The sequence below is a fragment of the Oncorhynchus masou genome, chromosome 8 (genome assembly GCF_036934945.1).
Source record: "Oncorhynchus masou masou isolate Uvic2021 chromosome 8, UVic_Omas_1.1, whole genome shotgun sequence".
NCBI lineage: Eukaryota > Metazoa > Chordata > Actinopteri > Salmoniformes > Salmonidae > Oncorhynchus > Oncorhynchus masou.
Window position 1 is genome coordinate 42,557,316 of NC_088219.1, and position 17,956 is coordinate 42,575,271.

The 17,956-nt window shown below is 44.4% G+C and overlaps 1 protein-coding gene across 9 annotated transcripts in view; it reads right to left on the reverse strand.

The window, feature by feature from the left end:
- LOC135544692 (GTPase-activating Rap/Ran-GAP domain-like protein 3) overlaps positions 1–17,956 on the reverse strand; it is a 158,644-nt gene that overhangs the window by 93,267 nt on the left and 47,421 nt on the right. For 6 of the 9 annotated variants that reach the window (XM_064972506.1, XM_064972499.1, XM_064972502.1 and 3 more), the window contains exon 2: positions 2,047–2,116. In XM_064972506.1, coding sequence (XP_064828578.1) covers positions 2,047–2,116 — 70 coding nt within the window. Of the gene's footprint in view, positions 1–2,046; positions 2,117–2,322; positions 2,490–17,956 lie in introns of those variants that run through there. The other 3 variants (XM_064972504.1, XM_064972501.1, XM_064972503.1) reach the window with 2 other exon arrangements.

Sequence of the window (17,956 nt, forward strand, 5' to 3'; positions counted from 1 at the left end):
GGTTGGGAGGAGTTGCTCTCGGAGGATGTGTTGGTACCATTCTTATTCATGGCTGTGTTCTTAGGCAAAATTGTGAGTGAGCCCACTCCCTTGGCTGAGAAGCAACCACACACATGAATGGTCTCAGGATGCTTTACTGTTGGCATGACACAGGACTGATGGTAGCGCTCACCTTGTCTTCTCCAGACAAGCTTTATTTCCGGATGCCCCAAACAATCGGAAAGGGGATTCATCAGAGAACATGACTTCACCCCAGTCCTCAGCAGTCCAATCCCTGTACCTTTTGCAGAATATCAGTCTGTCCCTGATGTTTTATCCTGGAGAGAAGTGGCTTCTTTGCTGCCCTTCTTGACACCAGGCCATCCTCCAAAAGTCTTCGCCTCACTGTGCGTGCAGATGCACTCACACCTGCACTCACACCTGCCTGCTGCCATTCCTGAGCAAGCTCCGATCCAGCAGCTGAATCAACTTGAAGTTCTTGATGAATGATAAATGATTGATTTAGGTGCAATCTTACTGGCAGCAATATCCTTTCCTGTGAAGCCCTTTTTGTGCAAAGCAATGATGACGGCATGTGTTTCCTTGCAGGTAACCATGGTTGATAGAGGAAGAACAATGATTCCAAACACCACCCTCCTTTTGAAGCTTCTAGTCTGTTATTCAAACTCAATCAGCATGACAGAGTGATCTCCAGCCTTGTCCTCATCAACACTCACACCTGTGTTAATGAGAGAATCACTGACATGATGTCAGCTGGTCCTTTTGTGGCAGGGCTGAAATGCAGTGGAAATGTTTTTTGGGGATTCAGTTCATTTGCATGGCAAAGAGGGACTTTGCAATTAATTGCAATTCATCTGATCACTCTTCATAACATTCTGGAGTATATGCAAATTGCCATCAACTGAGGCAGCAGACTTCGTGAAAATCCATATTTGTGTCATTCTCAAAACTTTTGGCCACGACTGTACAGTTCACCACAACAATGTGTTCCAGATAGGAAATTGGAACAATCATGTCACAGTTTAGGTGACACACACACCCAACACACACTGCTCATTGTGTGCTGTGCCAGTCTGGTGCTGCTGATAGGCAGCGAGTGGTTCTTCCTCTGTGTTAATCTGACATGGTGTGGCGTGGCATTAGCGTGACGTTAGCTCCCACAAGAGTTACAGTCAACAGAGGCCCGAGCCACTTCCTGTCCACCCGGGGGCTATCAGCACGCGCAGACAGGCCTCACACACACACACACACACACACACACACACACACACACACACACACACACACACACACACACACACACACACACACACACACACACACACACACACACACACACACACACACACACACACACACACACAGCCAATGACTAATTATAACCCCCACTGCACTAGACAACATACAGTAGGCTACACACACTAACAGCATGGAAGTGACTCATCAACTTAATAAAAGCACAAACACAGGGCTGGTTAATAGCATAGTACAGTATATATTATAGGGAATATGGAGCCATTTCAGACACAGCCCCAGCCAGTTTACAGTGGAGTAGATGATGATGTCATAATCTGTGGCCCTGAGCATAGCTGTGACCTGTATCTGTGTATCTGTTTCTCTGTAACTGACCACCCTATTATTGTGAGCTATGCTACAGGGTGCTACGCACTATCAAACTGGACCAATGAACCACACCCAGACAGTCATGACTCACCTCTCTCTCTCTCTCTCTCTCTCTCTCTCTCTCTCCCAAACCCTCCCTCCCTCCATCCATCCATTGAGGGGTAGAAGAAGACAGAGAAGGGGGAGCGGGCACAAAAAGGAGGAGAAGAGGGGGAGATCGGAGGGGAGATGGGTGAGGATGGACACAGAAAGGAGGAGAAGAGGGAGAGAGGAGGTGAACTAGATGGGGGTGGACACATGAAAAGCAGGAGAAAAGGGAGAGATGGGAGGAGGGAATAGGGGGTGGACAGAGAATAGAAGAGAAAAGGGAGAGACAGAAGGGCAAAAATAGGAATAGAATGTCATTGGAAGTGGGTTACTCACCAGCTCGACGGAGCCATAGTGTTTTCGGCTGAAGTCTCCACGCCTGCAGCCCAAGTCCTCCGAGGCAGAGCTGCAACACATACGCATGGTGGTCAGTCTTTCCTCTCTCTCTCCTCCATAAGGAGATTGACACACTCACTGACTCGCTCACTCACTCCTACAGGTGGCTGCTTGGCTCTACCTCTCTCTTTCTCTCTCTTTCCATATATCTTTCTTTTTCTTCTACTATCCTCCTCTCTCTGACACTATTCCTCTCCTTGTCAACTTATCACTCACTGTCTTTTGCTCTCTCTTTTGTTGTCGTCCTTCTCTCTCTCCATCTCTCTCTGCTCTCTCCAATTCTAGGTACCTCTGTTGCTCTTCATGTTCACTTCCCTATCTCATTCTCTCTCTTGTTGTTGTCGTTGTGTCTCCCTTCTGCTCTCTCTCTCTCTCTCTCTCTCGTAGGACTAGCTATCCAGCAGTAGCAGCATGGACCAACCCCAGTCTTGATTGAGAGGTGGGCCCGAATTAAGACAACCCCCCCTCTTTCATGTTCCAATTAAGCCTGTCCAACCACAAACAAAAAAAACATTGTGATCCAGAACCACAGTCAAGAAACCATAGTGAATCACAACCACATATACAAAACTATTTTTCAATCTGACCATTCAAAAGACATTCCGCCACTGTCTCTGAATCATATTTGATTTCACACACTGTTCTGAATAGCCTAGTTTCCATAGCAGAAATGATTCTGCTCCACTAAGAAGGGCAGTACAGACAAAGCATCAAACCCTTGAGAGCAGAGCAAGAGTGATGTAGTCTCACAAGTCATATATGGGCAATTCCATGATAACAGAATTAGGTGGATTTTTACCAAACAAAAACCTTTCAAATGTAAGTTTAGCTACACAACTCTATGCACAGTCACACATTTTTTAAATGTCTACTTCGACAAAAACACATTTACTGGAAGAACTATGTAGATACAAAGTTTGGTAACATAATTTTTGAGGTTACAGTAAGTGAAGTGGATTTACAGTTGAAGTCTACATACACTTTAGCTAAATACATTTAAACTCAGTTTTTCACAATTCCTGAAATGTAATCCAAGTAGAAATTCCCTGTTTGAGGTAAATTAGGATCACCACTTTATTTCAAGAATGTGAAATGTCAGAATAATAGTAGCGAGAATAATTTATTTCAGCTTTTATTTCTTTCATCACATTCGCATTGGGTCAGAAGTTTACATACACTCAATTAGTATTTGGTAGCATTGCCTTTAAATTGTTTAACTTGGGTCAAACTTCCACAAGCTTCCCACAATAAATTGGGTGAATTTTGGCCCATTCCTCCTGACAGAGCTTCTGTAACTGAATCAGGTTTGTAGGCCTCCTTGCTCGCACACAAGTTTTCAGTTCTTTCAGTTCAATTAGTATTTGGTAGCATTGCCTTTAAAATGTTTAACTTGGGTGAAACATTTCATGGCTACCTGGCTACCTGCCAATGACTGGAACAAACTACAAATCTCTGAAACTGGAAACACTTATCTCCCTCACTAGCTTTAAGCACCAGCTGTCAGAGCAGCTCACAGATTACTGCACTTGTACATAGCCCACCTATAATTTAGCCCAAACAACTACATCTTTCCCTACTGTATTTGTTTTATTGATTTATTTTGCTCCTTTGCACCCCATTATTTTTATTTATTTATTGTATATAGACTTGTTTATACTGTATTATTGACTGTATGTTTGTTTTACTCCATGTGTAACTCTGTGTCGTTGTATGTGTTGAACTGCTTTGCTTTATCTTGGCCAAGTCGCAATTGTAAATGAGAACTTGTTCTCAACCTGGTTAAATAAAGGTGAAATAAATAAATAAAATTGTCCATTTGGAAGACCCATTTGTGACCAAGCTTAAACTTACTGACTGATGTCTTGAGATTTCCTCAATATATCCACAATTTTCCTTTCCTCATGATGCCATCTATTTTGTGAAGTGTACCAGTCCCTCCTGCAGCGAAGCACCACCACAAAATGATGCTGCCACCCCCGTGCTTCACCGTTGGGATGGTGTTCTTCAGCTTGCAAGCCTCCCCCTTTTTCCTCCAAACATAACTACGGTTATTATGGCCAAACAGTTCTATTTTTGTTTCATCAGACTAGGGGACATTTCTCCAAAAAGTATGATCTTTGTCCCCATGTGCAGTTGCAAACCGTAGTCTGGCTTTTTTATCGCGGTTTTGGAGCAGTGGCTTCTTCCTTGCTGAGTGGCCTTTCAAACGTTTCGGGTAGCCTTCCACAAACGCCCTACAATGAGTTGGGGGAATTTTGGCCCATTCCTCCTGACAGAACTGGTGTAACTGAGTCAGGTTTGTAGGCCTCCTTGCTTGCACATGGTTTTTCAGTTCTGCCCACAAATTGTCTATGGGATTGAGGTCAAGACTTTGTTGTCCTTATGCCATTTTGCCACAACTTTGGAAGTATGCTTGGGGTCATTGTCCATTTGGAAGCCATTTGCGACCAAGCTTCAACTTCCTGATTGACGTCTTGAGATGTTGCTTCAATATATTCACATAATTGTCCTACCTCACGATGCCATCTATTTTGTGAAGTGCACCAGTCCCTCCTGCAGCAAAGCACCCCCACAACATGATGATGCCAACCCCGTGCTTCACGGTTGGGCTTGCAAGCCTCCCCTTTTTTCCTCCAAACATAACGATGGTCATTATGGCCGAACTGTTTAATTTTTGTTTCATCAGACCAGATGACAAAAAGTATGATCTTTGTCCCCATGTGCAGCTGCAAACCGTAGTCTGGCTTTTTTTATGGCAGTTTTGGAGCAGTGGCTTCTTCCTTGCCGAGTGGCCTTTCAGGTTATGTTGATATAGGACTTGTTTTACTGTGGATATAGATACTTTTGTACCTGTTTCTTCCAGCATCTTCACGAGGTCCTTTGCTGTTGTTCTGGGATTGATTTGCACTTTTCGCACAAAAGTACGTTCATCTCTAGGAGACAGAACACGTCTTCTTCCTGGGCGTTATGACGGCTGCGTGGTCCCATGGTGTTCATACCTGTGTACTAGGTCTTGGCTGATTTCTTTTGATTTTCCCATGATGTCAAGCAGAGGCACTGAGTTTGAAGGTAGGCCTTGAAATACATCCACAGTTACACCGCCAATTGACTCAAATTATGTCAATTAGCCTATCAGAAGCTTCTAAAGCCGTGTGTCACTCCCTGACCATAGTTTAATTTGTATGTTTATATGTTTTGTTTGGTCAGGGTGTGATCTGAGTGGGCATTCTATGTTGCGTGTCTAGTTTGTCTGTTTCTGTGTTTGGCCTGATATGGTCCTCAATCAGAGGCAGGTGTTAGTCATGGTCTCTGATTGGGAACCATATTTAGGTAGCCTGTTTTGTCATTGTGGATGATTGTCTATGTTATGTTGCTTGTTAGCACAGTGTTTGATTAGCGTCACGGTTGTTTTGTAGTGTTCAGTTTTTTCCCATTAAAATGACGAATACCACGCCGCATCTTGGTCCTCCTCTCGTGATCTTGGTCCTCCTCTCTTCTTCCTATCAGAAGCTTCTGAAGCCGTGACATCATTTTCTGGAATTTTCCAAGCTGTTTAAAGGCACAGTCAACTAAGTGTATGCAAACTTCTGACCCACTGGAATTGTGATACTGTGAATTATTAGTGAAATAATCTGTCTGTAAAAAATTGTTGGAAAAATGACTTGTTTCATGCACAAAGTAGATGTCCTAACCGACTTGCCAAAACTATAGTTTGTTGACAAGAAATGTGTGGAGTTGTTGAAAAACTACTTTTAATGACTCCAACCTAAGTGTATGTAAACTTCAGACTTCAACTGTAGTTCTAATACCTTTCCAATACTTTTTCTGGTAGATTTTTAAGATGTAAAATTTGAGGAAAAAAATGTACACTGAACAAAAATATAAAAGCAACATGTGAAGTGTTGGTCCCATGTTTCATGAGCTGAAATAAAAAATCTCAAGATTTATTGACAACCAAGTTAGCGAGCATTTCTCCTTTACCAAGACAATCCATCCACATGACAGGTGTGGCATATCAAGAAGCTGATTATACAGCATGATCATTACAAAGGGGCACTTTGTGTTGGGGACAATAAAAGGCCACAAAATGTGCAGTTTTGTCACACAACACACAATGCCACAGATGTCTTACGTTTTGATGGAGCGTGCAATTGGCACGCCGACTGCAGGAATGTCCACCAGAGCTGTTGCCAGGTAATTGAATGTTCATTTCTCTACCACAAGCCACCTCCTTCATCATTTTAGAGAAGTGGGCAGTACGTCCAACCGGCCTCACAACCGCAGACCACGTGTAACTATGCCAGCCCAGGACCTCTACATCCGGCTTCCTCATCTGCGACCAGCCACCCGGACAGCTGATGAAACTGTGGGTTTGCACAACTGAAAAATGTCTACATAAACGGTCAAACGGCATCGCGTGCTCGTCGTCCTCACCAGGATCTTGACTTGACTGCAGTTCAGCATCGTAACAGACTTCAGTGGGCAAATGCTGACCTTTGATGGCAATCGGCACACTAGAGAAATGTGTTCTTCACGGATGAATCCCGCTTTCAACTGTACCGGGCAGATGGCAGACAGCGTGTATGGCATTGTGTGGGGCGTGTGGTTTGCTGATGTCAATGGGGTTATGGTATGGGCAGGCATAAGCTACGGACAACGAACACATTTGCATTTTATCAATGGCGAGTTGAATGCACAGACAGAGCGTGACGAGATCCTGAGGCCCATTGTCGTGCCATTCATCCACCACCATCACCTCATGTTTCAGCATGATAATGCACGGCCCCATGTCGCAAGGATCTGGACACAATTCCTGGAGGCTGAAAATGTCCCAGTTCTTCCACGGCCTGCAGACTCACCAGACATGTCACCCATTGAGCACGTTTGAGATGCTCTGGATCGATGTGTACGACGACGTGTTCCAGTTCTTACCATTTCCAGCAACTTCGCACAGCCATTGAAGAGGAATGGGACAACATTCCACAGACCAAAATCAACAGCCGGATCAACTCAATGCGAAGGAGATGTGTCACGCTGCATGAGGCTAATGATGGTCACTCCAGATACTGACTGGTTTTCTGATTCACGCCCTACATTTGTTTTAAGGTATCTGTGACCAACAAATGCATATTCCCAGTCATGTCAAATCCATAGATTAGGGCCTAATGAATTTATTTAAATTGACTGAATTCTTTATATGAACTGTAACTCAGAAAATCTTTAAAATTGTTGCATTTTGCGTTTATATTTTTGTTCAGTGTATATAAAATAAAAGATGCCTTAATAAAATAAATGAGACTCTTAGCTCTCATTTGACAGCCAATTTGACCTGCTCTTATGAACTTCACATGTTGGTGCTCGTGTCCTTTTACATGGAAATGCCTATATATTGCAGAATACCGGTATTCCTACAACTATACTTTCCAGAGAAATGCTGGAAATCAAGGCTAAGAGACGCAGCAAGAATGCCAGTATGATACTGTGGTGGATGTGTATGAGAGCCAGTCACAAGGTGGATGGTGTCTATGTTGCTGTGCTGTCATCCTACTGTGTTGGATAACATCAAAGTGCTGCTAGGTATACTTAGAGGTTGAAGAGGACAGGATAGTGTGAGATAATCTCTCCTTCTGACAGTTTGTGTGTGTTTCTCTGTCCTGTATGAGTGTTTGTCTAGCTGCACAGAATGTATGTCCGTGTGTCCTGTATGAGTGTTTGACTCCTCAGTGAGTAGCCGATCATTGCTGTTCCATTACCATGCACTGCAGTGAAAGGTCTGATTGCAGTGTTGACACCATGGACAGGCCTGCCTATTGTCTGCATTATGCTGTGTGTGTATGGTAACGGTGAGTGAGTGATTATGTTATGCATGTGTGTGTGGGTGGGTGTCCCTTTCAACAGCATCTCTCTGGCGGAGTGTGTGTGTGTGTGTGTGTGTGTGTGTGTGTGTGTGTGTGTGTGTGTGTGTGTGTGTGTGTGTGTGTGTGTGTGTGTGTGTGTGTGTGCGCATGTGTGTGTGGTGAGAGATATGACCTGTTGGTGATACAATATGGGAGACGAGTGTTAATATAAACATAATGTTATGAGTATTTCTGAGTTGATATGCCAACATCTCTCCTCCTGTTGGATATGAATTTAGAATAGGGGTTATAATGGTTATGTGTAGCCATGCTTATGGATAAATGTACTCAGTATGTGTCACCCCCCCCCCCTCTCTCTGTAGAAAAGGGTGGGGTCTGCTTCTAAAGAAAAGACCCTCCATCTGTAATAGACTCATCTAACATCCTCTCTTGTTTTTTCTCATGTCTACTCTTTCCTGTCCTTCACCTCTCCTCATAGAGAAGGAGGGATGAAACATGCAGGGAGAGTGGGTGTGTCCTGGAGGGGATGATGAAAGCAGGGAGAGTGGGTGTGTCCTGGAGGGGGATGATAAAAGCAGGGAGAGTGGGTGTGTCCTGGAGGGGGATGATAAAAGCAGGGAGAGTGGGTGTGTCCTGGAGGGGATGATAAAAGCAGGGAGAGTGGGTGTGTCCTGGAGGGGGATGATGAAAGCAGGGAGAGTGGGTGTGTCCTGGAGGGGGATGATAAAAGCAGGGAGAGTGGGTGTGTCCTGGAGGGGGATGATAAAAGCAGGGAGAGTGGGTGTGTCCTGGAGGGGGATGATAAAAGCAGGGAGAGTGGGTGTGTCCTGGAGGGGATGATAAAAGCAGGGAGAGTGGGTGTGTCCTGGAGGGGGATGATAAAAGCAGGGAGAGTGGGTGTGTCCTGGAGGGGGATGATAAAAGCAGGGAGAGTGGGTGTGTCCTGGAGGGGGATGATGAAAGCAGGGAGAGTGGGTGTGTCCTGGAGGGGGATGATAAAAGCAGGGAGAGTGGGTGTGTCCTGGAGGGGGATGATAAAAGCAGGGAGAGTGGGTGTGTCCTGGAGGGGGATGATAAAAGCAGGGAGAGTGGGTGTGTCCTGGAGGGGATGATAAAAGCAGGGAGAGTGGGTGTGTCCTGGAGGGGGATGATAAAAGCAGGGAGAGTGGGTGTGTCCTGGAGGGGGATGATAAAAGCAGGGAGAGTGGGTGTGTCCTGGAGGGGGATGATGAAAGCAGGGAGAGTGGGTGTGTCCTGGGGGGATGATAAAAGCAGGGAGAGTGGGTGTGTCCTGGAGGGGGATGATAAAAGCAGGGAGAGTGGGTGTGTCCTGGAGGGGGATGATGAAAGCAGGGAGAGTGGGTGTGTCCTGGAGGGGGATAATGAAAGCAGGGAGAGTGGGTGTGTCCTGGAGGGGGATGATAAAAGCAGGGAGAGTGGGTGTGTCCTGGAGGGGGATGATAAAAGCAGGGACAGTGGGTGTGTCCTGGAGGGGGATGATGAAAGCAGGGAGAGTGGGTGTGTCCTGGAGGGGGATGATGAAAGCAGGGAGAGTGGGTGTGTCCTGGAGGGGGATGATGAAAGCAGGGAGAGTGGGTGTGTCCTGGAGGGGGATGATGAAAGCAGGGAGAGTGGGTGTGTCCTGGAGGGGGATGATGAAAGCAGGGAGAGAGGTGTGTCCTGAGGGGGTGTGTCCTGGAGGGGATGATAAAAGCAGGGAGAGTGGGTGTGTCCTGGAGGGGGATGATAAAAGCAGGGAGAGTGGGTGTGTCCTGGAGGGGGATGATAAAAGCAGGGAGAGTGGGTGTGTCCTGGAGGGGGATGATAAAAGCAGGGACAGTGGGTGTGTCCTGGAGGGGATGATAAAAGCAGGGAGAGTGGGTGTGTCCTGGAGGGGGATGATAAAAGCAGGGAGAGTGGGTGTGTCCTGGAGGGGGATGATGAAAGCAGGGAGAGTGGGTGTGTCCTGGAGGGGGATGATAAAAGCAGGGAGAGTGGGTGTGTCCTGGAGGGGGATGATGAAAGCAGGGAGAGTGGGTGTGTCCTGGAGGGGATGATAAAAGCAGGGAGAGTGGGTGTGTCCTGGAGGGGGATGATGAAAGCAGGGAGAGTGGGTGTGTCCTGGAGGGGGATGATGAAAGCAGGGAGAGTGGGTGTGTCCTGGAGGGGGATGATGAAAGCAGGGAGAGTGGGTGTGTCCTGGAGGGGGATGATAAAAGCAGGGAGAGTGGGTGTGTCCTGGAGGGGGATGATAAAAGCAGGGACAGTGGGTGTGTCCTGGAGGGGATGATGAAAGCAGGGAGAGTGGGTGTGTCCTGGAGGGGGATGATGAAAGCAGGGAGAGTGGGTGTGTCCTGGAGGGGGATGATGAAAGCAGGGAGAGTGGGTGTGTCCTGGAGGGGGATGATAAAAGCAGGGAGAGTGGGTGTGTCCTGGAGGGGGATGATAAAAGCAGGGACAGTGGGTGTGTCCTGGAGGGGGATGATAAAAGCAGGGAGAGTGGGTGTGTCCTGGAGGGGGATGATGAAAGCAGGGAGAGTGGGTGTGTCCTGGAGGGGGATGATAAAAGCAGGGAGAGTGGGTGTGTCCTGGAGGGGATGATAAAAGCAGGGAGAGTGGGTGTGTCCTGGAGGGGATGATAAAAGCAGGGAGAGTGGGTGTGTCCTGGAGGGGGATGATAAAGGGATGGGGTCCGACCTATTTCCCTTCACTCATCCACTTTAGGTTAATGAAAAAAAGCTAATCCTTCCATACCTCTATCCTGCCCTCCCCTCATCACTGGGTTTATGGGACATTGGAAAATGCAGCATAAATATGTGTTTTATGACGGTTACAGGTAAGGGTTAAACTGTGTGTGTGTGTGTGTGTGTGTGTGTGTGTGTGTGTGTGTGTGTGTGTGTGTGTGTGTGTGTGTATGTGTGTGGAAAACGTACAAAAACAGATAAAGCATTTATATTTTATTGTCATTCTGTTACCAAACTTTACAGCTGCACACACAAACAGGGTTTAACCCCTACCTGTAAGCTCCATAAACTACACTTCCCAATTTACTGTGTATGTGTGTTTGTGTCTGTGTCTGTGTGATGGGAAGGAGGTCCACCTCCTTAAATTGGGACACAGTCAGCAATGTTACGAGTGTGTTGTTTATGTGTCTAAGGGGTGTGGCAATAGCACAGCACAGTGTGACCTGAATTCTGTTAGAAACAACCAAAGATTGGAAATTGGATCCTTTGGCAGAAGCCCTGGTTTTTCAGATGGGCCTGTTACAATCATGTTAGGACTACTGATCATAGACTGACAGTAGGATTAGTTTTGGGGCCTCGTTGGATGCAGGCCGACTCAATGGTGACTGTGATTATAATGATGATGAAAACCTAGAAAATAATGACTAGAATAATCTGGAATAAATAGATTATATTTCTAACAATAAACACATACAATTATGATGGTGGTTGTGACGATGATAACGATGATGACACCTTGGTCCCTAACAGAATACGCAGAATACGTGGACAACTACAAATACCTGTCTGGTTAGACTGTAAACTCTCCTTCCAGACCCACATCAAACATCTCCAATCCAAAGTTAAATCTAGAATTGGCTTCCTATTTTGCAACAAAGCATCCTTCACTCATGCTGCCAAACATACCCTTGTAAAACTGACCATCCTACCAATCCTCGACTTCGGCAATGTCATTTACAAAATAGCCTCCAATACCCTACTCAACAAATTGGATGCAGTCTATCACAGTGCAATCCGTTTTGGCATCAAAGCCCCATATACTACCCACCATTGCGACCTGTACGCTCTCGTTGGCTGGCCCTCGCTTCATACTCGTCGCCAAACCCACTGGCTCCATGTCATCTACAAGACCCTGCTAGGTAAAGTCCCCCCTTATCTCAGCTCGCTGGTCACCATAGCATCACCCACCTGTAGCACGCGCTCCAGCAGGTATATCTCTCTAGTCACCCCCAAAACCAATTCTTTCTTTGGCCGCCTCTCCTTTCAGTTCTCTGCTGCCAATGACTGGAACAAACGACAAAAATCTCTGAAACTGGAAACACTTATCTCCCTCACTAGCTTTAAGCACCAGCTGTCAGAGCAGCTCACAGATTACTGCACCTGTACATAGCCCACCTATAATTTAGCCCAAACAACTACCTCTTTCCCTACTGTATTTATTTTATTTATTTATTTAGTTTGTCTGAAGGAAAAAATCGATAGCGTCCGTTGATATGCTTGTTGTTATGTTTTGAGGCGTGCGGAGAGAGAAGAGCGTGCAGTCAAAAGACAGGTGGAAATGCGATCATTGTTACAGGTTATTTACGCTATTTAAATCTCGCAGATTATTGGAGGATAAAGTACAAAACATGATCCATGCATAGTCATTGATGTTTACTTGCTTGCAAAACTTGATTGAAAACCTTGATTTAGCTAGCATGAGCATGAAAACTGCAAACGATGGATGCAAAACACAACTCTGAGGTAAGACCACTTTTCCAAATCTCTTTGTTTAGCTAGCTATCTATTTAAGCTACGCTTTCTTTGTATTGTATTATTTCAGTTTGTAGAAATTCAGTTGATCTAAATAGCTATTTCTTATACTAGTGTTATGACACGTGCTATATCAGCTGCTATATCAGCTGTAAAATGTTAAAAGGTGAACTCCATGAATTAATCTTCTGGTCGCCATGAGTGATCAGATTGTACCTGGGTCTACCATTAGAGAGGCTGGGTTCAGACTACAGGCCTATTCAGGCTTATACCAGGGAAATGCATTAGGTGAAGCACCTGTATTAGTAGATCACAGGAAACTCTATTTCAGTGAGGTTATTTTAGCAATAACAGGAGCTATTGAATACCAATGTATGTGTGTAAATGAATTGATTACTACATTCATGATAGGTAATTGATCCTTTATTTGTCTTGTCCCATACAAGGATGCCATGGTGTGGGCCTCTGTCAAACAACTTCCTCCCAGCAACAACAAATGCGAGCTGAGCTTTCAAAAATCACATCAGGAGGCAAGATATTTGTTTACATTGCACAATTAATTATCAGAGAATGGACATTTTCTATTAGCGTAATGTCTCAATTACACGCAGTGTGTTGCCGTTCTTTATTAAAGCCCCATTCCTCTGGAATCCATACCATCACTGCAGTGAGTGCAACTTCAACCATGTCAATCAGTAAATAGTGAGTGACAAACAAGGGAAACATCTCAACAGTCCAAAGGGCTTCCTCTCCCTGTCTTCTTAATCTGCACTAATGAAACATATCTGGATGGTGTAAAACCTATCATCTCTCCCTTCTGTTTCAATCTTACTACCTCCGGTCTCCTGATTCTGCCTCTTCCTTCTCCTCATCACGTTACTGGATCTCTCCTCTTTCTCCAGACAAAATCCTGTGTCTAATGACATCCGATTGCCCAACAACCTGCCCACTCCACTCCAACCCCTCCTCCCTCTTATGTCTGACCACTGGCTGCTTTCTCTCCAACTTCGACTTCCAGTCGTACCCCTACTCAAGAAACTAACACTTCTCAGACAGGTATACTTCTCTATCTAAAACTTGATATATCTTGAATATTACTTACTGTATTTCGGTTTAGCATTTTAACATGAACCTGTTGTGCAACCTATTTATGTCTCTGCAGACAGGAAGTAGAATGGAGCGTGTCCTCCATGATCAACTACCCTCCAAGATCCCACTTGTATTACATCATCTACTGTTAATGTCATGTGGTTTGATATAATCTGCCAAGGGCCTGTGCTTGACATATCATCTTGGGCACAGTGAGATACACGAGCACTGCAAACGCTCCAAGAGAACAGCTGTGCCTGGATGTTACAGTCTTCCTCTTCAAGTCAACCTTCTGGGACTTGTTGCCTGTTGAGGGAAACCACCTATAGCACCCACCTCTTCTCTATCCCACACGCCAGAACTGAGATTGTAATTATGCTTCTGTTTTCTCAACTAAATGGTATTTTATTGTTTATATGTTAGCCTATACTCATGTATTTCAGTCTATATCGGTCATGTGGGTATATTAAATAACATCAACTAGTTCATGACACACCTGTTCCACAAAAAACACATTTTTTCACATTTCAATCTTAAATAGGTTGTTTTCTTCACAGGGTGTTTATTTAATGAATGTATTGTTGTAAATCCCTTTTGGTATTTGTGAGTTAAACATTATTCAACTGTCTGTGTCGTTGCATTATATTCAACTGCTGTATTACTGTATTACTGAGCTATGGGTAGGGAAATAATTATCATAAGACTAATAGCATACAAGAAAGACAAATTGTATGCTAGCCTGAGGAGCTGATTTGATTTGACCTGATTTGCATATTAATGAAGTGTTAATAGCTTCATGGGAGCTCACCTTACGATCCGAAAGGTACGTTTTTGTGCAGTTTACACATTTTCTTTGCTATTTTGAAAACTAAGAACCCTTTAAGACATTACTTTTAATGTTAAAGTATTTTAAAGTAATGTTTTCATCTTGATCAGCGGAATTGTTGAGGGAAAAAAGGTTTGTTTACATAGCAGTGATGAAAATAATAGCATTTTGGCTGTAATGATCTCCAAAATTCGAAGCATTAGTCCAATGCACCATTGATATAGCAACAGATGCTAATAGCTTTTGGAATCCCATTGTGAGGTAGGGGGACACTATTTGGCATGACAGGTCCCAGACCAAGTTTTTAGGAATTTAGTTGCTGTTTGAACTTACTGTGCCATTTTGAAATTTGGTTGTGCATCAGCAGTTTCTCTCTAATGTCAGTCACTAAGGGCAATTCCACGATAACAGAATGCCGCTGAGACTCCCGATTTTTATGCCAAACGCAAACCATTGATTTTAACATTAAACAAACCATACAACTCTATTCACACTAACAATCTAACAATTTCCACTGAACATTTTACCCAAACACATTAATCCGAAGAACAGTGCAGATGTAAAGTTTGGTAACAGAATGACAGAAATATCCCTCCGTTTCTTATCTGTTTTTGTAGGCATTCCAAAAGCTCTCTTAAATATCTCCTCCAAATTAAGATTGAAAAATGTTTGCAGAAAGAATGGCGTGTCAGCTCTGACATGGCACATTGAGCTGGAAAAAAATCTATTTTGGTTATAAAACTACAGTAAGTAAAGTGGATTAACACCCAGTTACAGAAGGATGGTAACAGAATGACATCATGGGTCCCTGATACTCTACAGAAATGTATAATTATGATGCGTTCTGAACAGGTACACAAAGGTAGAACAATTCAATATTATCCTTTGCATGTTTGGGTATTATTCTACACACTGGCTAGTATTCTAATGAGGTCCACCCCCAAACAAGACCAAATTTGGTTGGTCCCGACCAGACCAAATCTCTACCAATCACAGCCATCTATGTTTTACAAGTTTGGACAGCACAGTAGAATACAGAACATCACAGCACAGTAGAGTACAGTATAGTAGAGCATGCGCAGACCAGCGTGTGTTTACGGATATATTCAATCAATCTCTATCCCAGTCTGCTGTTCCCACATGCTTCAAGATGGCCAACATTGTTCCTGTTCCCAAGAAAGCAAAGGTAACTGAGCTAAATGACTATCGCCCCGTAGCACTCACTTCCGTCATCATGAAGTGCTTTGAGAGACTAGTCAAGGATCATATCACCGTCTCCCTAGACCCACTTCAATTTGCTTACCACCCCAATAGGTCCACAGACGATTGCAATCGCCATCACACTGCCCTATCCTATCTGGAAAAGATGTATGCCTATTTAAGAATGCTGTTCATTGACTACAGCTCAGAATTCAACACCATAGTACCCTCCAAACTCATCATTAAGCTTGAGACCCTGCGTCTCGACCCTGCCCTTTGCAACTGGGTCCTGGACTTCCTGACGGCCGCCCCCCAGGTGGTGAAAGGTAGAAAACAATATCTCCACTCCGCTGATCCTCAACACTGGGACCCCACAAGGGTGTGTTCTCTGCCCCCTCCTGTACGCCTCCAACTCAATCATCAAGTTTTCAGACAATACAACAGTGGTAGGCTTGATTAATAACAATGACGAGACAGCCTACAGGGAGCACTTGATGGCCCTCAGAGTGTGGTGTCAGCAAAATAACCTCTCACGCAATGTCAGCAAAACAAAAGAGATGATCATGGACTTCAGGAAACAGCAAAGGGATCCATATCGACAGGACAACAGTGGAACGTTTTAAGTTCCTTGGTGTACATATCACTGACAAACTGAAATGGTCCACGCACACAGACAGTGTGGTGAAGAAGGCGCAACAGCGCCTCTTCAACCTCAGGAGGCTGAAAAAATGTGGCTTGTCACCAAAAATCCTCACTAACTTTTACAGGTGCACAAACGAGAGTATCATGTCGGGCTGTATCACTGCCTGGTACGGCAACTGCACCACCCAAAACCTGCAAGGTTCTCCAGAGGGTGGTGCGGTCTGCACAACGCATCACCGGGGGCAAACGTCCTGCCCTCCAGGACACCTACAACACCCGATGTCACAGGAAGGCAAAAAAAGATCATTGGGACAATAACCACCCGAGCCACTGCCTGTTCACCCTGCTTTCATCCAGAAGGCGAGGTCAATACAGATGCATCAAAGCTGGGACAGAGAAATTAAAAAACAGCTTCTATCTCAAAGCCATCAGATTGTTAAACAGTCACCACTAGCACAGAGAGGTGGCTGCCTACCTACAGACTTGATATCATTGGCCACTTTAATAAATGGAACACTAGTCACTTTAATAATGCCACTTTAAGAATGTTTACATATCTCACATTACTCATCTCACCTGTACAGTGCCTTGCGAAAGTATTCGGCCCCCTTGAACTTTGCAACCTTTTGCCACATTTCAGGCTTCAAACATAAAGATATAAAACTGTATTTTTTTGTGAAGAATCAACAACAAGTGGGACACAATCATGAAGTGGAATGACATTTATTAGTATAGTAGTGTACTGACCTATACTCTACTTTTCTTTACTTTACTGTATTGTGTTCTACTGTACTGTTCTGTGCTGTCCAAACTTGTGAAACAGACATCTATGATTGGTTCAGAGTTGGAATGAACACTTTTCATGAAGCTCCTGACGAACAGTTATTGTGCTGACGTTGCGTCCAGAGACCGTTTGGAACTCGGTAGTGAGTGTTGCATACGAGGACAGGCTATTTTTATGCGCTACCCACTTCAGCACTCCGCGGTCCTGTTCTGTGAGATTGTGTGGCCTACCACTTCGCGGTTGAGCCGTTGTTGCTCCAAAACATTTCCACTTCACAATAACATCACTTACAGTTGACCGGGGCAGCGATAGCAGGGAAGAAATTTGACCAAATAACTTGTTGGAAAGGTGGCATCTTATGACGGTGCCACGTTGAAAGTCACTGAGTTCTTCAGTACGGGCCATTCTATTGCCAGTGTTTGTCTATGGAGATTGCATGGCGGTGTGCTTGGTTTTGTACACCTGTCAGCAATGGGTGTGGCTGAAATAGCCAAAACCACTGATTCAAGAGAAAATTTTCCTTGAGAGTTGTTTTTGTTGACAATTTTGCGAGAATGAATCAGTCACTCAGATATGACCCAGTCACTCAACATTGCAAATGTGTAGAATTGCAGGAAATTTGCTGTAAAAACATTTATCTTTTTGCCCCATGGCAAAATTTGTAAATTTGCATGAAATGAGTTATAAAATTGCAAAATATTATTTCTGCCCCATGGCAAAATGTTTGGAATTGTAAATAAATGAACTCTAAAACTTCATTTATTTCCCCCCTCCATCAAAAGGGGAGTCACTAAAACGTTTGGCCTGCGAGATCGGGGCCCCCGAACAAAATGTTGATGAGGGCACCAAAAAGGGTAAGCAGACAAGTGAATTGAAAAAAAAGTCTGATTTTGATACATGTTTTATCACTTAAAAATATGCCGGAGTATTGGCATTCACCTGCCCAAACCCCATC